Source organism: Salvia miltiorrhiza, chromosome 8 (assembly GCF_028751815.1).
Source record: "Salvia miltiorrhiza cultivar Shanhuang (shh) chromosome 8, IMPLAD_Smil_shh, whole genome shotgun sequence".
Lineage (NCBI taxonomy): Eukaryota > Viridiplantae > Streptophyta > Magnoliopsida > Lamiales > Lamiaceae > Salvia > Salvia miltiorrhiza.
This window is the reverse complement of record NC_080394.1, coordinates 55,195,651-55,220,693: the sequence shown is the minus strand read 5'-3', so window position 1 is coordinate 55,220,693 and position 25,043 is coordinate 55,195,651. Positions and strand designations below refer to the sequence as shown.

Here is a 25,043-nt window from a genome sequence, read left to right as displayed (position 1 = left end):
CTAGGCTTAGCTCAAAGGAGTAACTTCAGCTCAAGCTTTTAAAAAAAATTAAAGCCCAACTTAAAAAGTCTTCGACCCAAAACAATTAAAATAGGGGTCCAAATAATAATTAATGTGGACTGAAAAGAATTAATCTTAGCCCAAAAAGGCAATTTAATCGGCCAAAATGATGAATTAAACTGGCCCAACGAAATATAAATGGGACTAGAATAATAGCCCATCATAAAATATGCATCAGCCCAACTCCTTAAAAAAAATTCGAGCCCAATGTAATGGCCCAACAGTTCAACTCAAAGCCCATTTGAATTTAATAGTGAGGCCCAAGTCATTAAAATTGTGAAGTCCAAAATAAATAAAAGAAGAGCCCAACAATTAAAATAGAAAGCCCAATATCAAACAAAAGAGGAGCCCATTCCAAAATAAAAGAATGGCCCAAGAAAAGGCCCAATTCTCTTCCTTCTACACCCAACTCTCGGTCTTCACTCTCAAACGTGATTCTCATCTTTCTCTCTCTTTCATCGCAGACCCAAAAACGAGCCATGAAATCTGGAATGTCGCTGCTGCCGACTGGAGTTGCTGCTCTCGACCTTGCTCTCTGTTTCTCTACTCCCAAGTCATCTCCCCCTCTCAATCTATGGAGCGGAGGAAAATCCTTACTCCTAATTCAGAAATCGCCTCAGCTCGACGCCGCTCTACTATGAAATTCCGGCGAGCAGGAGAGTGTCCGACGCCCTCATCGATTCTCCGATGAGTAGTAAATCAGGGTAGGGCGGCGTCCGCTGCTCTCCTCTTTCACTCGCGTACACGAACGAGGGAAAGGCCGAGTTCTCGGTCCTCTTAGCTCAGACGAGAGAGTCACCGCCGTGGTTCGACGCCGTTGCGTCTCCCTGGCCCCCTTCCTCTTCCGTGCGGTTAGCGTCGAGGTCAAGCCGTCATCTATCCCCGTTTAAATGAAACAGGTACCCGAATAAGCCTCCCTCCCCTTCTAAATGCTAAGTTCAATATTTAAGTATATGTGAAGTCTTGGTTTTTGCTACTGATTTGTGAGAGTTTTCTCATTGCCTTTATCTCAAGTGGAGAAATATATATGTAATATTTGATTTCTGTATTATGCTTAGTCCCCTTAAGCATATAATCATTTGTATACTGAACGTGTGACTTGTTGGCTCCAAAAGCATATATACCCGTTTACACTTCTATATTCCTACTCAAACATGTGTCTGATGGTATGATGAGAAGATAGCTGAAATGCATTTTATAGTATTTACCTGCTATGCTTGGTGTTCGTTAGCTGTTTGTTGCTATTGAATTCAATGAGAAATTTAGGCTTGTAATTGATGTTGGCTGCTGTGGTGTTTGAATCGGTGGATAGAAACTGAAATAAATTGCTTATTTGCTTAACAATTGCAGGATGAACTTAATCAAAGGAGAAGAAAGCATTGAAGCCAAGCATTACCTTGAGAGCTTCGGCTGAAACGAACTGGAATTGGTCCTCTGAACTTTCGGATGAAATTAAAATGAAAGTGAATATTGCATTTGTTGGGTGGGGAGCAAGTGGTGGTGGAGTTGATAGTTAAAGGATTGGAGATATTGGAGATAGTGGTGGTGGTTGGCTGAGGGAGGAAAGCAAAAGGTTGGAGTGGTGTTGGTGGAGTAAATACGTGTACATCATTAGCAAAAGATGGAAATAAAAATTTCATCTAAACTTTAATAGATAAAAAAAACTTTTGCTTTTGCTAATTGATTTGGTTGTCTTCTTGATTGATTCTGTATATTTAATTGCGTTTTTGCAATCAAATACTGGCTTCTGCTCATTATTCGTGTATAAATTAAATACGTAGATTTAATTCACTTCACAAGCAATTTAATATCTAGATTAAATCCGTAGATTTAATCTGAGTTGGAGTCGGAATAATTCCTCGACTTCTAGTAGCACTAATAAAATATAAATGCTTCTGTTTTTCGATTAATAAATAACATGACTTTGCTAAGTCAGTTATAACTTGGAAATAATAATTATTGAATGGCTCAATAATCCTCGTCGCGTTTTTCTCATACGTTATAAAAATATAACGCTAAAATAATAACTCCGTTTCTGATAAAAAAAAATAAAAAAAATTAGGACCATAAATTGGATTTATATATAATAATTGCATTTACTAGTTTTAATCATAAATAAAAGAGCGGGCTACTACATACTACCCCTCTTAACAAAAATTTCGTCCCGAAATTTGCATATCTCTGCTAAAACAGTTCAGGGTATTTTTCCTTCATCTTGTTTTCAAGCTCCCACGTAGTTTTTCTTGTCTGCGGTGTCTCCATAAGATTTTCACTGATGTGATTGAGGCTGATTTCGTAAGTGTCCACGTATTGCTGGCAAGGGGGTGTGGGTGTTCTTAATTGCTGAACCTCGTTGTCTGTTGGGGCATTGCGTGGAGTAGTGACCTTTTTGGCCACAATTGTAACAACCGTTAGTTCCAGCCCGACAGATACCCCTATGCATCTTACCGCAATTTGGGCAAGGTGAAATTCCTTTCTGACCTTGGTTACCTCCAGTTGGCTCGAGATTAGTCTGTGCCTCGTACCTTGGTTGAATAAACTGTTCGGCCCATTCCTTTTCTTGCCACACTTTCTTACTAGTCTGATTGATATTGTCTTCGTTGTTGTCCCACTTGCGCTTCCCTTTGAGAGTATGTGAGGCTACTGGTGAATCATTTGGCGTTGAGATCAACGGTGGGGCTGACTTGTCTGACGGCATTGCAGCTTCAATGTCAAGTGCCCTGTTCAGAGAATCCGTGTATGAGAGTCCTCCGTGGCTTGTTAGTGCCATCTTAATTTCGTACCGTAGACCGGCACAAAATTTCTCTGCCATCTTCTCCTATGTGTCCACTTGTTGTGGAGCAAACCTAGACAGGTTGCAGAATTCCTTGTCGTATTCAACCACAGATTTCTTTCCTTGCTTCAACTCGTAGAACTCAGCTTCTTTCTTCTTCCTATAGCTTTTCGGAATATATTTATCATATAATCCTATCTTAAAATCTTCCCAAGTATAACTTGCCCATTGTTCAGGTGTCAAAATTTTTCGTCGTGCTTCCCACCAGAAGTCAGCCGATCCTGTTAGTTGGAATGAGACGCAAGATAGGCGTTCCTCATCAGTACAACGTAGAAAGTTGAAAATGCGTTCCATTGCACGCACCCAAATCTCAGCTTCAGCCGGTTCACTCGTTCCGTCAAACGTAGGTGGATTTTGCCTTAAAAAGAGTTCTTCGACTCTCCTAGTTGGGGGTGGAGGGGATGGGTTATGTCCTTGAGCATCTTGTGGTTCTTCGGGTACAGCGTTACGGTTTCTGCGATTGTTATTGTTTCTCGCAGGGCGTCCTCTCTTAGGTGGCATTCTGATAGCAATGATGTGCCAATTAGTACACCCTAGCATAATCTAATACAAACCTCAAAAGAATTCTTGTAAATGTCAACTTAATATAACTTGTAAACAAGTCATGACTCCAATGACATCATTGATCATTGATGTAGTAAGCTTTAAGGGTCCTTAGCATCTCAAATCTATGAGTCATAACAATCCTTAAGCATATAATATCTCATCATCTAAATTGGATACTTAAGCATAAGTCATGGAGATTCATAGCGGCTATAAAATCATGAGCTTAAGAATTATTCTATACGTATCACTTATCTTGCTGCCTTCACTATAGCCACCAAAAGATACAATCTAATTTCTTCTATGTTTGCTTCTATGTTCTGTCGTAGTGGTGATCTCATATCTTAATAGCTCTATGTTCATATGAATTCATTCCATAGGCATACTTAATCGTGCTTGCGTAAATCATTTCATTCAATAACAACATTACATAGCTATTGACAGTTACTCACTTTGTTATTACGATAATTCTCACTTTTTGTAAACATTAACTCAAAACTTGGAAGAGCATACCATTTTGCATCGTTGAGTGTGATGCGATGAAGTGCTGAGCTTTGTCGATTGAACTCTAGACTCTTTAGTGATCCATTCTAAGTTTGGCTTAAATAAACTCTTAGGCTCAGAGCAAACGAACTGCTCTGATACCACTCTGTCACGACCGGCCTTAATTAGGGATAATTAAGCCGGGAAATCATGACTGGGGAAGGGAAATTAAGAAGCGGGTTGAGAAAGGGGCGCATAAAAGAATACTCAAAGGACTTGAATACGCGTGAAATATTCCTTAAAAAGGAAAAAGGCATAGGTCGCATAAAAAGGGTACTCAAAGAACTTGTATACGCGTTATATTCCTTAAAAGGAAAAAGGCATCATTAGGGGCTTGGCTAAAACATTATCAGAGTTTGCAACGGAAGGCGTAACTGAAATAATCAGTGTTTACAGCGGAAAACATAACTGTGATACATGTATGAAGACATGTATCCTTTCTGAGCCTACTTTAAGTTCGACAAAAACTCCACTCAGCAACACTTCATCGCCCATCACAACTCAACCTGCACAAACATAAACATACGAAGGGCTGAGTACAAGAGTACTCAGTGGGCAGTGCCAAGCATATAACATAATATCAACAACAAAACACAACTTCGCATAAGAGGCATAAGTTTCTTTCAAATCCTTTGCTCATTAAACATTTCCATATTCATAAATAGCATAAGGGCATTCTTCATCATCAATCTTCATTAACAAACATCGTGTCGTGGAGAAGGCCTTCCCCAACGAACACGGGCATCGCACCGTGAAGGGGGCCTCCCTCAGCGGTCACGGCATCGTACTATTGAGGGAGGCCTCCCCCAATAGACGCTGTAATACTGGCATACTGCATACTGGCATCGCGCCGCTAGGGAGGCCTCCCTAAGCGGACACGGGCATCGCGCCGTGAGGAAGGCCCTCCTCAGCGGACACGGCATCGTACTGTTGAGGGAGGCCTCCCCCAACAGACGCAAGCATCAAACATAAGCATAAACTTATCAGCATAAAGCATTCAAGCGTAAATAAGCGTAATCAAGCGTAAATTACATAGGCGTAAATCATTTAACGTGCAGCATAATAAAGCTTAACTCATTTAAGCGTAATAAAGCATACCACACTTGAAGATCCAATTTGCATTTTAAAAGCATAACACTTGCATAACATTTTATTTACGCGTAAGAAATTGCCCACCTGATAGCAAAGTTTTGCTAAGGTACTGTGACTTCTTGAATAGTTCTTACTCTCGCGCTTGACCTTAATCATGAGAATGTAAAATAAGACATTGCCTCGAGGAAAATTCTCAATTAATGAGAAAGCGTAATTAACTATGCATGAATCTGGTATGCATGAACTAATCTTTTGAGCGATAATTGGGAATTCTACTATTAATCCTCATTAATAGATTTAGCTAATTCTCGTCTAGCGCGGTCGAATAAAACTGTGATTCTTCCTTCCTCATCGGAATATTCTAGTCGTGAAATAAACCTCGCATTTGTACTTGATTGAAAAATGACTAACTCGGCTTTAAACGAGGTGTGACATTGTAGAAATTATCGAGCTTTTCGATAGAAACATCATTACTAGCGTAACCTCAAATAATTAATAGGCTCAAAAGAGAGTAGTCAATTAATTAAATAAACCAGTGGCTTAAATGAAATAAACAATAATGGCTTGCTTTAAAGTCGGAAGTCCAAAAACATTAATTAATAAACTGGGCGGCTCATTACTGATAAATAATTGGGCTCCATCAAAAATTGATACTGCTAGGCTTAGCTCAAAGGAGTAACTTCAGCTCAAGCTTTTAAAAAAAATTAAAGCCCAACTTAAAAAGTCTTCGACCCAAAACAATTAAAATAGGGGTCCAAATAATAATTAATGTGGACTGAAAAGAATTAATCTTAGCCCAAAAAGGCAATTTAATCGGCCAAAATGATGAATTAAACTGGCCCAACGAAATATAAATGGGACTAGAATAATAGCCCATCATAAAATATGCATCAGCCCAACTCCTTAAAAAAAATTCGAGCCCAATGTAATGGCCCAACAGTTCAACTCAAAGCCCATTTGAATTTAATAGTGAGGCCCAAGTCATTAAAATTGTGAAGTCCAAAATAAATAAAAGAAGAGCCCAACAATTAAAATAGAAAGCCCAATATCAAACAAAAGAGGAGCCCATTCCAAAATAAAAGAATGGCCCAAGAAAAGGCCCAATTCTCTTCCTTCTACACCCAACTCTCGGTCTTCACTCTCAAACGTGATTCTCATCTTTCTCTCTCTTTCATCGTAGACCCAAAAACGAGCCATGAAATCTGGAATGTCGCTGCTGCCGACTGGAGTTGCTGCTCTCGACCTTGCTCTCTGTTTCTCTACTCCCAAGTCATCTCCCCCTCTCAATCTATGGAGCGGAGGAAAATCCTTCTCCTAATTCAGAAATCGCCTCAGCTCGACGCCGCTCTACTATGAAATTCCGGCGAGCAGGAGAGTGTCCGACGCCCTCATCGATTCTCCGATGAGTAGTAAATCAGGGTAGGGCGGCGTCCGCTGCTCTCCTCTTTCACTCGCGTACACGAACGAGGGAAAGGCCGAGTTCTCGGTCCTCTTAGCTCAGACGAGAGAGTCACCGCCGTGGTTCGACGCCGTTGCGTCTCCCTGGCCCCCTTCCTCTTCCGTGCGGTTAGCGTCGAGGTCAAGCCGTCATCTATCCCCGTTTAAATGAAACAGGTACCCGAATAAGCCTCCCTCCCCTTCTAAATGCTAAGTTCAATATTTAAGTATATGTGAAGTCTTGGTTTTTGCTACTGATTTGTGAGAGTTTTCTCATTGCCTTTATCTCAAGTGGAGAAATATATATGTAATATTTGATTTCTGTATTATGCTTAGTCCCCTTAAGCATATAATCATTTGTATACTGAACGTGTGACTTGTTGGCTCCAAAAGCATATATACCCGTTTACACTTCTATATTCCTACTCAAACATGTGTCTGATGGTATGATGAGAAGATAGCTGAAATGCATTTTATAGTATTTACCTGCTATGCTTGGTGTTCGTTAGCTGTTTGTTGCTATTGAATTCAATGAGAAATTTAGGCTTGTAATTGATGTTGGCTGCTGTGGTGTTTGAATCGGTGGATAGAAACTGAAATAAATTGCTTATTTGCTTAACAATTGCAGGATGAACTTAATCAAAGGAGAAGAAAGCATTGAAGCCAAGCATTACCTTGAGAGCTTCGGCTGAAACGAACTGGAATTGGTCCTCTGAACTTTCGGATGAAATTAAAATGAAAGTGAATATTGCATTTGTTGGGTGGGGAGCAAGTGGTGGTGGAGTTGATAGTTAAAGGATTGGAGATATTGGAGATAGTGGTGGTGGTTGGCTGAGGGAGGAAAGCAAAAGGTTGGAGTGGTGTTGGTGGAGTAAATACGTGTACATCATTAGCAAAAGATGGAAATAAAAATTTCATCTAAACTTTAATAGATAAAAAAAACTTTTGCTTTTGCTAATTGATTTGGTTGTCTTCTTGATTGATTCTGTATATTTAATTGCGTTTTTGCAATCAAATACTGGCTTCTGCTCATTATTCGTGTATAAATTAAATACGTAGATTTAATTCACTTCACAAGCAATTTAATATCTAGATTAAATCCGTAGATTTAATCTGAGTTGGAGTCGGAATAATTCCTCGACTTCTAGTAGCACTAATAAAATATAAATGCTTCTGTTTTTCGATTAATAAATAACATGACTTTGCTAAGTCAGTTATAACTTGGAAATAATAATTATTGAATGGCTCAATAATCCTCGTCGCGTTTTTCTCATACGTTATAAAAATATAACGCTAAAATAATAACTCCGTTTCTGATAAAAAAAAATAAAAAAAATTAGGACCATAAATTGGATTTATATATAATAATTGCATTTACTAGTTTTAATCATAAATAAAAGAGCGGGCTACTACACATATAGATTCAAACGCAAGGAACCGCAAGTTGACTTGTTGAAGAGTAGTTTCTAGTGAATCACTATAAACCTCAGTCACTACTCTCAACAGTCTTGATTTACATGACAGCAGAGCTGGACTTTCACATATCAGAGTGCGGGCTAGTAATGATGATTCCATAGCATGAAAGAATTGTGGATCTTTATGCTTATCCGCAATACTTTTTTTTTTTTTTTTTTTTTTGATCGGGCAAAGTCATGTTAGATGTTAGTAATTAGTTTCCCATCCACTCCAAGAACCACCTTATCTCTCCATTCACCAAATTCACCTTATATCTCCAATCTCCAATTCGCTCCCAAGAGGGATCGAACCCGGGTCACTTCACTTAAGTGAGGACCCGGTGGCCAGTGGGCTAAGCCCCCTGGTTGCTTATCCGCAATACTGTCAAGAGCTACATAATGGCGCTCGCTATTTGTGCCTGCCGGAGTACTACCTGTCCCCACGAAAGAAAGAAACTTCTCCATGTACACAATCCTTAAACATAACTCTCTCACAGGATCAAGAAGTATGCAGTTTTTAGGCTTCCCATTTAATCCTCTAGTGGAGACAACAATGAGGCTCCTATCAATGAGCTCCTTCATGTAACCCTCAGCAACATCTTCTAACGTTCGGCCTACATGTGGTTTTAGGAATCCCTCACCAACCCAAAGTTTAATGATCCGGGAAACACTAAACTCCTGGTCCGCAGGAAATATTCCCAAGTAAAGAAAACAAGGCTTCAAATAAGCAGGCAAAGCATTATAAGACAACATTAATATGGCATGGAATCCATCTTCCTTCAGCCCTGAACCAATATTTTGTGCAACATGCTCCCAGTATTCTCTCGTCATAGATGATTCTCTAAGTAACGCCCCGACCAAAGTAACTGCTAAAGGGAGTCCCATGCAGTATTTAGCAATTCTCTTTCCAATTTCTTCCAATTCAAGAGGACAATCTTTATGACCAAATACATTATGACATAATAGGTTCCAACTTGAATACTCATCCAAAAGATGCATCTCAAGGGAGTAGCTAAACTGAGAAGCTAATCGTAGGACCCTAGTGGTGATAATGATTCGACTCCCATTGTTATTGTCCGGCAAGAAATATTTTATTTGATTCCAACATTCCACACTCCACATATCATCTAGTATAATTAAGTATCTCCTATCCGTTAGATGTTTGTGTAACCTTTCACCCAATTCGTCTACAGTGGATTCAACTACTTTATTGGTGGATCCTATTAGGCAAGAAAGAAATTCAAGGAGAAGCCCTCTCACGTAATCTTGAGATACACTAGCCCAAGCACGAACATCGAAATGTTCTTTAGTGAGAGAATGTTCATAACATTTTTTAGCTAACGTAGTCCTACCAGAGCCACCCATACCAACAATTGGGATTATATACCGATCAAATGTACCACCAGTCAGCCGATCCAAAAGTTGAGGAAGCAAATCATCAAATCCCACCATAAGATTCCTCTCAGAACTAACACGTCCGGCTCGAGAAGGTGGCGTGGGTTGCTGGACTTGGAATGGCCTCTTCTCTCCAACCTTAGCAGCTTCTTCCTGTATAAGACTCATACGTTGTATAATCATCTGCAAATCCATCGAGAAAACTGGAACGTTTTCCTGCAATCCAGCATGAAGTAGATCCACTACGCGCGATTCAATTACATCCTCTGCTGCGTGAGCAGCTGATGCGATTCGCCTCTCCAAACGTTTAACTTTTCTCCTTGTAATTCCGACGCCCTCTAAGAATTCCAGCAAGAAAGCTAGGTTTAGGCGAAGAGATTGGATCTGGTTGTCGTCGAAACAACTGGAGAGGCGAGGATGATTCCCGATCTGCTCCAGATTATTCATAAGAGAAACAACAGCTGCGTATGCTGCCATCTCTTCCAAAACAAATTAGTCAACGGAGGAAAGTGTTTAGATCTGAGCTCTATTTCTGCAAATTATGCGCAACTTTCAACTCAAGCAGTGTTAAGAGTAAACGCGGTGTGGAAACAAACCAAAGTCGTCTGCTCAATTATTAGAATTCTTTATTTACTTGACAGCTGTTTTTTGACTGGTACGTATAATGTCAAAACGTGCGTGCATAGATTACACTTCCCGTTTGATTCCGTTGATGTGATAAACTAGCGTTTCAGCCGTGGGGATACGTATTTTATTGAAATTTCATATATTTAATTCATTTTTCAAAATATACACAAATATTATTAAAATTAAATACAAGTTATAAGATAATAAAAAAATTCTTAATTTATTTTAAAATTTATCTATTTACATAAAAATTCATAGTACGTTTATAAGTAGTTGAGTAAGACATCAAATAAAAGTTATAAAATTGTTATACAATTTATATTACTACTAAAAATATATTTTAAGATTAACATTTTAAATTTCTCAAAAAAAATATAAAAACAATACTTCCTCTGTCCATGAAAAAATATGACAATTTTGTCATTTTTGTGTCAACCAAAAGTATGACACTCTACTTTTTAGAATATGATTCCACATATTTTTCCTTATCTTTTACATTACAAATACTCCTTTTATTTACAAAAAAAGTTCACCTTAATTCAATCTCAACCACTCATTTCATATAATGGTGGGACCCTTTCTCAAGTGTATAAAAATCACCAACAATTTTTGTGTCAATCAAAAGTGTCATACTTTTGGCGGACAGGGGGAGGGGGTAACATATCAAAAGACAACTGCAACATCTTATTATTATAAATTTTGAAAGACTTCTTTATATACAACATTTGTAGTAGACGAATAACCTACGTTGTCTTTATTACATATCAAGATTTTAGACCTCTTCAGCTTGTAACTCTAAAAACAGCTACATAAAATTGATCATGCCTAAAATAGGCTTTTTAAAAAATAAACTCATGTGAGAAAGTGATTGACCTTGACTTTTGTCTATAGTCATTGCGTAAGAAACTATAATAACAAACTACCGCCGTTGAAACTTGAACGATAGTCTTGGATCAGCTGGTTCCTGTGTCATCTTTGGTATCAGGACTTGATGTTCTGCATTATGGCTCGTGAGAATTTTCCATTCCAAAACATGTATACCGAGTTTTGGGTGCAATGTATAAAGCTGTTGTTTTTTGCTACTGCTTCGGATCCCATTGTCAGTTCTCATCAAGTTTTAGAATCTGTAACCCATTCAATTGTATGACTACAAATATACCAAAAAGCAGATTTAGTCAAATTTTAAAAGAAAAATTTTGTTAAGGAACATCCATAAGTAAGTGGGTTATCTACATCCTACACAAGCATATCATAAAAATAATTTTATAGAAGTCTATAGAAACACAAAATCACAAAGTCTTTACAATGTCACAGACATTGCAATCATGAATTGAAGAAAAAAAGCACCATATAGTAAATGCATGAGTTACAATACTATTGGAGTCAATCATCCAAAAGAATTAAAAACCAGAGGAACATTATAGATGGAAATATAAACTTCAGAAATCATAGATCAAATAATCAAAAGTGTGACATCGTTTAAACTCTTAGAGCCAAGTCAGATATAAATAAAAAAAAAGATACTCGAACAATTTTAGTGAGCTGGATTGTTTAACGAAATATCTACATTTAACTATTTAGAGTGATTTTAGTACAAACTGAGACATTAATTTCCACAATAAATTATTTAGTATTGATTATTATGCATAATTAATGGTGGTAGCTTTTGTTAGATATATTGTAACCGCTTCGAAAATTGTAACTGCTTCATATATTAATCAACCTTCTAAATACATACTGAGTAAAAAGGCGGGAAAAAATTTTAGCCAACGGACCAACTTTTATATATGTATAGATAGATAAGATTAATAAGATTGAAGAGGTGATTAAATAATTCAATTAATTTTAGAGTGATCAATAATTATTTATTTGGGTGATCAGATGTGAGCCGAGTTATCAATCATGTAAATCAAACATTTGATTAAGATGAATTATTTTTATTAATTAATCATACCTTATCATTCAAACTAAACGTCTTTGAAGAGTGTATCACATTTCAGATGATGCGAGTTTGAAGAAAAAGTTGATAGATAATATGTTGAGTAAAACTGAATGATTATGATTGAATTGATTATGGAATTATGTAGAAACGAGTGGTTGTAGTTAAAAAAATTAAAGTGAGGTTATGTCCTAAAATAGAAGTAATACACTCTTATGGGAAACAGGCGAAATGAAAAATGTGACACTCTTACGAGACAGATGAAGTAAAAGTTCGTTTTTTTTAAAGGTTAATAGCTTATAAATACACTAATTATGGATTATATTGATTAATTTTAATTTTTACCACAAACTTAGATTTCTAATGTTAAAAAATATACTCCCTCCGTCCACCAAAGATATGTCACTTTATTTTCGACACGGCTTTTAATAAAATGTGAGTGAAGTTGGTAGTGGAGTAAGGGTCCCAGTTTAAATATGAGTTTAATGGTGTGGGCTCTAATACTAAATATAGATGTGACATATTTTTTGTGGACGGACGAAAAAGGAAATTATGGCATATCTTTGATAGACGGATGGAGTAATTGATTTACTAATTATAACAATTTTAACACAAATTCAATTTCCACCCAAATTAAACTAATGTGACACGTCGGGATATGAATTATGAACAAATCAGACGCTCGCAAAAAAAACGACATCATGGACACATAATCTCAACGTCGTTGTTTTTTTAAAAAAAAAATTAAATAATCAAGCTGAGATATTGACATTGAGATCAATTTCGTTCTATTTGATACTAAGGTCATTAAAAATATAAAAAAATTTAGAGTTATGTTTGAGTTTAATTCATATAGTTAATTTCAGAGTTAATTTATCAAAGTCAACTTTAATTTGACCAGAAATAGAATTCAATGTTAAAAATTACTCTAATCTATACTTTTCAAAGTTCATATTTAAAACTAGAATTAGTCCAAAGTGTTAGAACATGGTATTATCATAATGCATAGAGAAAGATAAAGAGAAGCAAATGATTGTTATTGTATTGCTTGATGATCTTCCGTATTACAATGATACTTATTTATAGGTTCAGAAATGTAGTAAAGTCATGCATAATCTCACTAAAGTCATACAAAATATTTCTTTTGACTTTGCTAAATATTTCTACTTCTAGATGTTGTTTTTCTTGACTTTGATTATTGAGTATTTTCAACACTCCCCCTCAAGTTGAGTGACGAGAATTTCCGATACTCAACTTGGAAAGAACATCTGAAAAAACTTTTGGAGTTTACAGCCTTGTCAGCATCAGTGTAGGCTTGTATCTCGAGATGTCCAGTTTTCCTGAACAGTACTCCATAGTCAAAGGTTCCTTTCAAGTATCTCACAATTCTGAGCGCAGCTTCCATGTGGTCGGCTTGTGGTTGGTGCAAGAATTGACTCACAACCCCAACAGCATATGCAATATCCGGTCGATAAATGCATGAAAATCAAAAGATTCATTTGATTTTGAAATTTTAAATAGTTTATACTCATATTTAGGAGTTCTTCATTTGATTTTGAAATTTTAAATAGTTTATACTCGTATTTAGGAGTTCTTCATTTGATTTTGAAATTTTAAATAGTTTATACTCGTGTTTAGGAGTTCTTCATTTTGATTTTGAAATTTTAAATAGTTTATACTCGTGTTTAGGAGTTCTTCATTTTGATTTTGAAATTTTAAATAGTTTATACTCGTATTTAGGAGTTCTTGAATTGAATTTTGGATTTTTTTTTTTTTAATTTTCAAATTGGGCTATGTTGTATCTGTGGCCCCACAATCAAAAATCCATTTTTTTTATCTCTATCTTGTTTATCACTAGAGATTTGATATGCAACGGAAGTAATTTTAGTATTATGTAGAAAATTGGGGTGTTTCTGTAATTTCTGAAAACTTAGGGGGGCAGATTTTAAAGGGTGGTGTATCTTTTGCAAATAAAGAGAAGAATGAGGGTTTAGCGTCAAAACACCAAACCTTATACCTAATTCCCTTCTCCATCCGCCTCCCCTTCCTTCTCCATCCACCTCTCTCTCATTCATCATCATCACATTGGATTCTTCACAGCCCTTCGATTTCGCCGGCTCCGCCGCAGAGTTCTGGCTCCGGCGGCGGCATTGATCGACGACGTCCTCCACCTCGTAAATGACGCCACTTGCCTGGCGGATGAGCTCCTCAAAGACGGCGTCGTCGTCGTCCTTCACCGACTGCGCGGAATCTGCAAGGAATGCTCTAAAGACCCGGAGATTCATCTCCAGCTTCTCCAGTTGGGTCTTCACGTTCTTCACCAACTGGGCTTCGTACAGCAGTAGCTGCTGGAGCTTATCCAGCAGCCATTCCAGTGCTGCATCCGCCATTAATTGCGTCTCTACCCTCTTCTGCCCAACCGGAGATGTCCGATTTGTGGCCGCCTCCGCTGCTCCCGCAGCCACCGCCGCTGCTCCGGTAGGCTTTTGACAGTTAGCCACGCCGTAGTAATGATTCGGCGGCGGCAGCGAAGATTGGGCGGCGGCGACGACCGAGACGCCTGGGTTCTTTCCTCCGCCTTCTTTGCTTCTATCGGCGGTGATTTGTTGCAACCGCACTTCCGGCCGTGTTGCAGGGCGGAATGTGGTGGTAAGTTCGGTCCCGGTCTCTTCCGATGATGAAATGTTGGTTTTGAAGCGGTTGGTTGCCGACTGCAAAATCTGTAGTCGGGCAGCCTCCCTTCTCATTTTTGAGAAGGCCGATTTTATTTGAGGTATTTGGAACCGTGATGAATGATTTCTGAGTTCCCAGAATCATGCCTGCTCTGATACCATGTTAGAACATGGTATTATCATAATGCATAGAGAAAGATAAAGAGAAGCAAATGATTGTTATTGTATTGCTTGATGATCTTCCGTATTACAATGATACTTATTTATAGTCATGCATAATCTCACTAAAGTCATACAAAATATTTCTTTTGACTTTGCTAAATATTTCTACTTCTAGATGTTGTTTTTCTTGACTTTGATTATTGAGTATTTTCAACACAAAGATCACGTATTTATACACCAATATTTATTTTTATACGTAACTATGGAAGGCATACTTTGTGTTGCTAAAAGAGAATATCGAAAGTAAATTATTACAAAAACTGACCCTGCAATCTGCAAATGATATGAGTGGAGATTCAGCTTCCCATATTTTCGTTACATTATTCAAAGATTGGATATTAAAATAATATATTTTAAATTTTGGAATATTTTTGTACATCTTTCCAATTTTTTCTCATTGAAAATGTAAAAATAAAATTTTTAATCTTAAAACCGCAACGAAATTTATATTCATCATCAATTATTGAACCGGTCCTCATCGGAATGAGATTCAATGTACCACACTTTATGTCCCACTTTGTATGCCACTTTCAATTTTATTTAATTTCTTATATATTTTTTCTTCAATTTCAATTTTGTATGTGTTAGTTTAATTTTGTGATTATTAACTAGGGTTTATTCCATCAATTTAGGGTATATAATTATTTTTTATCATTTAATTTCACTTTTATTAGCTAATAATAGGTTGATAAATTCAAAGTCATGGTATATACTTTTTAAAAAAATTAATTTTTTGAAATAAAAATTAAATATAATTCATAGTATTATAATAAATTTTATTTTTATAAAAAATATTTTTAAAATAATAGATATAAGCATGAGACATAGTGATACACATAAGATTGTGGGACACTGGATCTCATCCCGTCTTCATCAACAAACGTGATGAATATACATAAAATTAAATAACCACAAAGTTGAAATAAAGTTTCCCTATTAAGTTGGAGGTTTGTATGGGAGCCGAGAAACTGCCACATATGCCGACAACCCAAACACTCGCACAAGTTGGTTACCTCGTACAATAAATAAGTAATACTTCTTCTTCCACACACCAAGAAAACATGAGGTTAACTTTTCCAAATAAACAAAGAATCAAAGAAGTTCAATTTCCTCTTGGGTTAATTGCAAATAAAAACCCAATCTATTTTTTGCAAATTGAGAAGGACGAATTTGCTACAGATCGAAAGGTTTCGACATTCACAAAGCTTTAAAAGTTGGGTTTTATTTTGCATAAACGCTTAAAAAATACTCAATTTGCAATTAACCATTTCCTCTTCAAACAACTTCATCACAGATTTATTTATCTTCCTCACATATACATACAATGAAATATATATATCTACAGAATACATATTTTTGTAGAGAGAGAGAGAGAGTACCTGACTTCAGGGTTGATGCAGATGTTGCGGACCAGAGAGAAGCTGCAGATGCCCACAGCAATCCCCATAGCTGCAAACAGTGGATACACCTAAAAACACACACATGCAAAAAAAATCCCTTCAATTATACACCAGATTTAAAAAATTCCATTAAATCAATTCGAAACACCTAAAAAGAATGAATCTTGACACACCTCAGGTCTGATCCAGCGGCTGCCACCCATTTTCAAGATTCTTCCTTTTTTTACTTGAATTTCAAGAGTGACTAGCTAGAGGAAGAAGAAGAAGAAATGGGCTTGGTTGTGCTACTCTAGGATCTTGTGAAGTTTCTAGAATGCGCCCTTGTGATTTATTCAATAAATTTACTTTTACTTTTTTTTTGAAGGAGATGTTAATTATTGCTGTATAGTTGCTCTCTTGTAAGTATACTATTGCAGAATGGATAAGGTTTTTTTTTGGGCAAATTGCATGAAAATACCCCACTTTTTTTCAAATTTGATTTTTTGACAAACTTTTTTTTTGTTGCAAAAATTTGAACGAGCTTTCAATTTGTTGCAATGTCCGGCCCGTTAAATTTTCGGGCCAAATGAATGCCAACGTGGCATTAAAAATGCCACATCACACTCACAAACCCCCCACGTCACCCTCTCTCCCTCTCTCTCTCCACGACCTGTTTCGCCCCCCTCCAAATTCTCCCATCGTCTCTCCCGCTCCCTACTTTTCTCAAATCGCCGGTTCTCATCGTCTCTCCTGCTTCCTCATTTTCTCAAATCGTCGGTCGCCGTTCTTCTGAGAACAAAACAGGTAGTGGTGTCCAAATGGAAACCAGTGCCGCCGCCTGAGAAAATGGGGTGAGCCCTAATTCGCTTGCTCGCCGCTCTTCGGCTAGAGAAAACGTCGGCCCTCAAGCCGGTGGACCCGAGAATTTGGGCGGTGGAAAACAGGAAGTCGGAGATGGTGATGTGGGGAGACCCGAGAATCTAGACAGATTTGGGCGGAGGAGGAAGTGGCGCGACGGGGTTGAAAGGTATTTGGGGCGGCGCCGCCCCTCTGTAAACCCTAACCAAGCAGCGCCGCTGCCCCTCGATTTTTCTTGAAATCCTCGCCGGGAAAAAGGTCGATGATGAGATGATAACATCTCTGAGACCACTCCCCCTGAAATTCTCGATTTTTCTTGATTTAGGAGCATTTTTTTGAAGTTTTTTTTCTTTCTAGAATTGAAAGTTTTTCTTCTTCATTCTTCAATTTTTGATTTCGGGACGGCGTGGTTGTTGGGTATCTGTGGCGGTGGAGGGAGGAAGTCCGGCGAGTTGTTTGGAATTTGGGGGCGGTGACCGTTGCTGTGGAGGTCCCAGAATTCCGGGAGGAAGTGGCGGCGATGTTGTTTGGAGGGGGCGGAAACAGGGCGTGGAGAGAGAGAGAGAGAGAGAGAGAGAGAGAGAGAGAGAGAGAGGGAGAGAGGGTGACGTGGGGGATTTGTGAGTGTGATGTGGCATTTTTAATGCCACGTTGGCATTCCGGGCTGCCAACTAAGATTTAATTTGGCCCGAAAATTTAACGGGCCGGACATTGCAACAAATTGAAAGCTCGTTCAAATTTTTGCAACAAAAAAAAAGTTTGTCAAAAAATCAAATTTGAAAAAAAGTGGGGTATTTTCATGCAATTTGCCCTTTTTTTTTCTTGTTATTGGAGAAGACGAAAGCTGATTGGTTTGTTGGTTGGGGTAGTGGGTGAGATGTGGGGCCCACGCTTGGAACCAATCGGAGATTGACGCGTGCTATGCATGATAGTGATTTCATTTTTTAGTTTATCTTTTTAACCTTGTGTTTTTTTTATAGTGGAATCAAGTAATTTATTCATTCATCATATCCATTTGTTCGTTCTTCCATTATTATTTAATCCTGTTGGAATCTTGATTTTGCTGTAATAATAATAATACTTCTGTATAATAAAAAAATAAACTCAGCATCTTTTTTAGTTTTGTTTGAAAGTCCTTTAAGATATGTCGACTATAATAAACCTCCGAAAATACCTAACAATGAACACACAGTTTCCTCTACATCGCAAATATAATGACAATTGTTTTCTAGGATTATGTTTCTCTTTAATTATAAATTTATTATAAAAAAATAAAAATAAAGAAGACATAAGTTTCTTTCCAATTAAGGATAATATTACTCCATCCGTCCCACTAGACTTGGCACACTTGCCTTTTTTGTTTGTCCCACTAAAATTGACACTTTCCTAAAATAGTATACGGTCCCTACTTTCTCTACTCACATAAAATAAGTGGACCCTACCTACTTTACACTCTTAACCCTTTATTCTTAATCTCCGTGCCCAACTCAAAAGTGCCAAGTCTAGTGGGACGGAGGGAGTATTATTATAAGAAATATGTGAACTTTTTTTTTCCAACTACTCCATCCGTTCCATAAAAATATGCATAGTTTTCTTTTTTCGTTTGTTCCATAAAAACATGCATAGGTCATTTATAATAATAATTATCCCACTAAATATCACAATCAATATGGGATTCTTTCAATGCATGAATAACCTGTTCAAACCATTGTAAAAAATATTAGAAATAGATATAGATTTATGTGTGTGCATGTGTTGTTTGATAATAGTTTAAGATAAAAAATTATAGGTTCAAGTGGTCTTTAAGAGTTTATTTTATACTATAAAATAAATATATACTTGTATGTTCGAAAAATATTTAAAAAAAATATCATAATTTGTGAGATAGATAAGCTTTAGTACGTAAAATTTCATCAAATACTCTATTCGGCTCATAAGATTGTGCATTTTTTGTTATTTTGGGATGTTCTATAAAAATGTGCACTTTATTTTTGTACTTTTTCTTTCTCTAATAAAAGTGGATTCCTTCTTCATAATACACTCATTTAATATTTACTAGCAGTAAGAACGTGCGATGCACGTTAAACATGTGTGATTTTGTACTATGTAAATAAAATTCATATATATTATTCTTTAGTTTTGAATATTTGTATTAATTAATTGTATTTATTAAATTGTCTTATTCATTTGACTATAATTGTAATTTAAAAAAGGAATCAATGCAACTATTAATGAATAAATTTAAATGCAAGAAAGTAATATTCATAATATACCTCTAAATAAAAATGTAAAAAAATCTATGATAAACATCCTGTAAGCATCGTTTTTGATTCATGATCTCATAATAAAAGCTTCTGCAGATTTTGGGATGCGTGATAGGATACAAATTGTTTATTAGGAAGGTGACGCTGTAAGTTGATAACTGCTGGAGAAATATCATTCAAACCAAATTCATAAATTCTTCACATTGCTTCTTGTGTAGATACCCATCGTGCATCTTGAAATTGTTTGATTTCATCAACTTGATGCGGCTCGTCATCTTGGGTTATATGAATGCCACCCTATCATGTCTCTTATAGATATATTTGTACAAATACTTAACAACTATGATACCAGAGCATACCTCGACATTAATATGGCAGTTGTATCTGGACAATAGATGTGCATTATATGGTAGATCCCATTGGTTGTCTAAGTCTACATTCCGAACACGTATAGTTGATTCACTTTTTCTTCTTCTGTAAAGTGGATATCCATCTTTACCTTGTTGTGTGCTTTCACAGTATGGTCGTGGATAATGGCATTTGCATTTTCCTTTCACCATACAAGGATATTTAGATTTTTCTCTCCACAAGGTCCATGCATCATATATTTTTTCACGAATTCAAACAATTCGGAATTGTTTTCTTCATCGGGAAGTTCGACACTTACAAACTTATCTATTTCACTTGTTGTATTCAACTTATACCCAGACTTGAAAATTATCAGCATATGGACATGTGGTAACCCTCTTTTTTGAAATTCAACTACATCAACATGTGCAGCTACATGTCCAAAAATTTTCCTCTTAAATAATTGATCTTTCAAGTCTTGCAGTTTTGCTCGAAATACTCAGGTGGTTAAGTCTGGACGATCTTGAGCTGTTTGACCATCATATAATGCTTTTTGTATTTCTTTCCACTCTGGATTGCAAGTCATTGTAATGAATAGATCTGGTTTTTCAATTTTTTGTACTAATGTCAATGCATCAAGATATCTACGACGCATATCTCTTGGCCCTCCTATAAATGTTGCTACCAACTTCATTCCCTCTTAATTCTCCATACAATTCCTTGATACAATTATGCTCTCGTACTTGATTGGTTTTGACGAAAAAAATCATGTCTTGTTGTCTCTAATTTTATATACATATCCACTATATATTGCTGTAATAATCTTCCAGCTAATAAAAGTATGGATTGTCTTGAATTTCTAATCTATATCTTATAGCAAATATATTCTATGCACGATACATTTTTAACGTTTTCTCTTCTAACACCTAAAAACATAGAAAAATACTATATAAAAATAAAAAAAGTTATATTATAGTGATTAGTGAAATAAAGTAAATATAACAATATACAAAATAAATATATATGTCAACAATTGCTTAATTGTATTAAAGAATCTCAAACCAATTAACAACTATTTTCCATCTAATTTATATTTAGAAATTTAATTAAATGTATTCATTATCACCTAAATACTCTAAATACAAATCAACACTTTATCGATTCATCTCATTCATAGGTAGGATTTATAGATTATGATTAAGTAGGGATTTCATTAAGACATATGCGTAATGAGAGAAGTAAATAGCCTTAAGCTAAGGTGGAGAATAAATATTTACAATTTGTAATTGTAAAATTCTGAAAATCAATTTATATAATTGTTTATATGATTAGTATGCTACAGTTAATGGGTGGGAATGAAAAGAATGTTCTCTACTCATAGCGAATTATAATCTCATGATTCGAATAATATAACTTTAGAAGAATAAAATTATCCAAAAGTTTAATACTACAATTTATCAAATTAGTAAAATCAATTATAAACATTATACAATCAATTTATAAAAAGTTAATAGAGATACCTTGTTCTTCATTGGAGATAATATCGCCTGCAATTATAGTGTTCTTGCTAATACAGTAGAAGTAGAAACAGAATTTGTGTTATGAACCAAAGACGTTGGATCAATCTTTCTAATGTTTTGATGCCAACCTGTTTCGCTCATTGGAAAAAGAAGTGAATATTGCAATGGATCATAACATCCATAATAATGCTTTATTCTATGTCTATCGTCGGAAAGAGCATGAACTACAATATCCCGCTCCAATGAGATATTTTCATTATTTCCCTCAACCCATATAGCTGCAACTTGATCTACATGTGGAGAATTTTATACTCGTTGATCTAAGTTGACATCTTTAGAAATATGAAGCTGAAAATTGCCCATTGAAGGATAATCTTTCAATCTTCAAAAGAATTTTGCATACGGGTTGATCTCTAAAATTTTCATGAGCATCTGTGCAACTGCTTCTGAAAAAACTTGATTTTGCATTATATTAATTCTGTTCTCGACCTCACTTTGTGTGTCATAAAAGTATAGCTGAAAAAACATTGGAGACATATATTGTGGGATCAATCCATGAAAATCATGATAAACCATGCCTTGTGCTGGAAAAGAATAAACTCCCAGATTGTTGCAGATGTACGAAGTAAATGAGAATATACTATTATAAGCACGGATATTCTTTTGAAATTAATAGCTTCTTCTGACTGGACTGTAAACAATTCATCCAACTCCGGAGGAATTTCAGAAAATGCAAGTTTAATTTTTCCATTATCACAACAAAAAGTAGGAGATTCATATTCAAATCTTCTTGCACCATAATGAATGCAATCAGACACATTTTTCAATTCATATAGCAATGAACCTAAATAAATAAACAATATAATTAAAAAAAGAGGGTTAATTCGCTCTAAATCCTTAAACTATAGTCATTTTCCATTTTTCCCTCAATGTTTGAACTTTCCACAAATAACACCCACTATTGATTTTTCCTAATTTTTCCATGACGGATTTTTCGGCCAATTTCGATCACACGTGGAATCGGAATTAACTGACGTGGACACGCCGGATACTTAATAAAACGACGTAGTATCTAATGTACATAAACGACGTCGTTTGTCGCTTCTTCTTCTTAAATTAAAATTAGGGCTCGCGCAAGTCAACCCTCATTCAACAAATCTCACGAATTCCTTGAAATCTTGTAAGGATTGAAGTAAATTTCTTATGCGTTAACTTTAACTGAAGAATTCACAGGTATTGATGGGGTTGAATCGCTCTTTCGGCAGCTCCACCACAAAATACGATTTTGAGAGAAATCAACAGAAGATGTGTAAATGCTTGTTGCCTGCCGTGATTTTGAGGTCGAAGACGACGGCCAATCCGTTCTGACGTTATTATTATTGTGGGTACTATCACCAGTTGAGTTATTAGCTTGAATTTGTGAGCAATTAACCTAAATAGATAAATAATATAACTAAAAAAACATTGATAGTTTATCATAATATATTAAACGTATTTTTATCTTAAAAGAATGTAATACATACAATTCAAAAATAAGATAAATAATATAAATAATAAAACATTAATAGTTTATCATAACGTATTAAATGTATTTTTATCTTAAAATAATGTAATACTTACATTTCAAATCACTTGCATTTCGTTTACGTTTCTTTTGCTTTTGTAGATTTCTTCTTTGTCTATATACTTCATTAACTGCAATATATAAATATAAATATACTCCCTCCGTCCCGGCCAAGACGCTACATTTACCTTTCGGCACGGGATTTAAGGAGTTGTAGATTAATGTTTTAAGTGTGTAATGATAAAGTGATAAAGTAGGAGAGAGAAAGTGATAAAGTAAGAAAGAGAAGGTAATAAAGTGATAAAGTAGGAGAGAGAAAGTGATAAAGTAAGAAAGAGAAAGTGATAAAGTGATAAAGTAGGAGAGAATGTAATAAAGAAATATTTAATTAGTGTTAATTAAGTGTTTAAAATTCCTTATTTTTGCCAAATATAGAAATGTAGCATCTTCGTTGGGACGGCCCAAAAAGGAATATGTAGCATCTTGGGCGGGACGGAGGGAGTATTAATTAAAAAAATATTTTGATTTGTGCTCATGTTGTGTGACATGTGGTGATTATAATATAGACAATTATAATATATATACCTGAAGATGAGCTTGTTTTGCGCAATGTAACTTCCATGCTCATAGTTAGTACTATATAAATTTCAAAATCCTGCAAATAAATATTTATTCTGTGACGCGACAACAATAAATAATTAAATGTCACATCCATCATGAAATATAATAACCAATTCTTTGAGCTCTAAGCTGCTCATAAAAGGTCCAGTGTTCCAAATTCTACAACCAGTTCTATGTTCGGAGCAGAATCTATGATTCTCGTGAGAGGGAAAAAAAAAGGATCTCCTAGGACACCATTTTCTTATTTCAAGATTCTCCTTGTCTCAAAACTCAATTGAACTTCTTTCTTTTTGGATTAAAGAATATACGATCAAAATTCCTTTCACATGCACCCAGGAACACAATTTTCCATGCCTAACATATTCATCCCACAAATATATTCAGATTAGCAAGAAAAAAAGGTTTTTTTTTAATCTTTAGCACTGTAACTACTCCAATTTATAAAGCTGCCGCATAATCCAGCCATCTTAACAGCAAAAAATATCAAGATAGTGAACGTTTCCTCTCATCACAGAAAAATTCAAGTAGATTTCAATATCAGCAAATCAAGGACTTCAAAATCCCAAAAATCGAATCTTTAATTAGCCATGATTAAAGCACTGCTCAACAAAACAGAGATGGGCTCCAAGAACTGCATTCTAAAAAGTGAATATATGCCCGATGCTGAAGACACACGACATAATGGGAACGATGAAGCTGAAGAAAGATCAAGTAGTAGAAAGATAAAACCCCCTAAATCTTAACACAGAGTTCACTAACATAATTCAGTGGCAAATAAAACAAAAACACTAATAAAAAAAAGAAGCAGCTCATATTACAAACAAACAACATGCAGATCGAACCAAACATCACAAGACAAATGGTTACAATCAACAAAAGGGAATGTTAATAATAATTATAAGTATAATTCTAATCAAAATAAATATAAACACGTCCAATTCATTTACCAAAATAATGCTTATTAACAGACGAAGCGAGAATCAAAACTAACCTCAAACGGCCTTCGAAGAGGGGAGGCGGCGACCGGAAAAAGACTAAGAGCAGCGGTGAAGCACGGTGGACCGCAGGCTCAGAGCGGCGGCAAGGTTGTATGCGATGGTGTGGAAGGATGGGTTTGAGGTTAGTTGTGAGGAGATAATGGATTGAGTTGGAGAAGAATTAGAACTTTAATTAATTTTTATTTATATTTAGAGTTTAGTTTAGTTAGTACATAAGATAAAGATTTTGATATATATAAATATATACGGAATTATAGTGAATATCATACGCATTGCACCTCCAAAGTTCAAAAAGTGTCCTTCCATAGATAATTATATGATATTCCTTAATTCACTCAACGTCATTCTCTTTAAAAAAGAAAAAAAAAGTTAAAATCAATTGAAAAAATCGTGAGGGTGATAATTATTAATCTATACTAACAAATTTATATTTTAGGGATAGAATAGGCAATCCATAAGTTGTCCCTTAGATTGTCATTCACTCTTTTTCTATTAGTATAGATTAAAATTTGTGTCATCAACAGATGAGCATATTATTATGGGACAAATGGAGTATATAGACAACTAATTATGAGAAAAGTGAAGCATAAGAAAATAAATAAACTAAATGAAGCATGAAAAGATGGAATTACACCTTACAAATGCATTTGGAATAAATAATTATGGCTGCACTT

At 35.7% G+C, this 25,043-nt stretch overlaps 2 protein-coding genes and 2 long non-coding RNA genes across 6 annotated transcripts; all 4 read right to left on the bottom strand.

Moving 5' to 3' along the window:
• Window positions 1–4,253: 4,253 nt before the first annotated feature.
• Window positions 4,254–5,727, bottom strand: LOC130999270 (uncharacterized). The gene is made up of 2 exons (XR_009093463.1): window positions 5,156–5,727; window positions 4,254–4,485 (listed from the first exon to the last, which is right to left on the bottom strand). It is a non-coding gene; the product is annotated as an uncharacterized LOC130999270 (long non-coding RNA).
• Window positions 5,728–8,354: 2,627 nt separating this feature from the next.
• On the bottom strand, window positions 8,355–9,834 carry LOC130998717 (putative late blight resistance protein homolog R1A-4). The gene is made up of 2 exons (XM_057924127.1): window positions 8,458–9,834; window positions 8,355–8,396 (listed from the first exon to the last, which is right to left on the bottom strand). Exons 1-2 carry the CDS (start codon window positions 9,832–9,834, stop codon window positions 8,355–8,357), a joined length of 1,419 nt encoding a protein of 472 aa, XP_057780110.1.
• Window positions 9,835–10,764: 930 nt separating this feature from the next.
• On the bottom strand, window positions 10,765–16,653 carry LOC130999269 (uncharacterized). 3 transcript variants are annotated; one of them, XR_009093461.1, is made up of 3 exons: window positions 16,391–16,637; window positions 16,197–16,285; window positions 10,765–11,131 (listed from the first exon to the last, which is right to left on the bottom strand). XR_009093461.1 is itself a non-coding variant. In XM_057924776.1 (3 exons), the coding sequence occupies exon 3, from the start codon at window positions 14,668–14,670 to the stop codon at window positions 13,705–13,707; it is 966 nt and encodes a 321-aa protein (XP_057780759.1). In that variant the 5' UTR covers window positions 14,671–14,742; window positions 16,197–16,285; window positions 16,391–16,653; the 3' UTR covers window positions 12,940–13,704. The 3 variants fall into 3 exon arrangements, 1 of the variants encoding a protein (XP_057780759.1); XR_009093462.1 differs by having other exon boundaries at window positions 10,765–11,108; XM_057924776.1 differs by lacking the exon at window positions 10,765–11,131 and adding an exon at window positions 12,940–14,742 and having other exon boundaries at window positions 16,391–16,653.
• Window positions 16,654–22,217: 5,564 nt separating this feature from the next.
• Window positions 22,218–24,801, bottom strand: LOC130999268 (uncharacterized). The gene is made up of 4 exons (XR_009093460.1): window positions 24,363–24,801; window positions 23,336–23,405; window positions 22,807–22,881; window positions 22,218–22,618 (listed from the first exon to the last, which is right to left on the bottom strand). It is a non-coding gene; the product is annotated as an uncharacterized LOC130999268 (long non-coding RNA).
• Between the last annotated feature and the right edge of the window lie 242 nt (window positions 24,802–25,043).

Bases quoted from the DNA above. Each gene is read 5' to 3' on its own strand.
- LOC130998717 (XM_057924127.1), bottom strand. From the start codon at position 9,834: ATGGCAGCATACGCAGCTGTTGTTTCTCTTATGAATAATCTGGAGCAG. The intron at 8,397-8,457 runs GTGAGAGAGTTA...TCGTGGGGACAG, and splicing joins ACTGCATACTTCTTGATCCT to GTAGTACTCCGGCAGGCACA.
- LOC130999269 (XM_057924776.1), bottom strand. From the start codon at position 14,670: ATGAGAAGGGAGGCTGCCCGACTACAGATTTTGCAGTCGGCAACCAAC.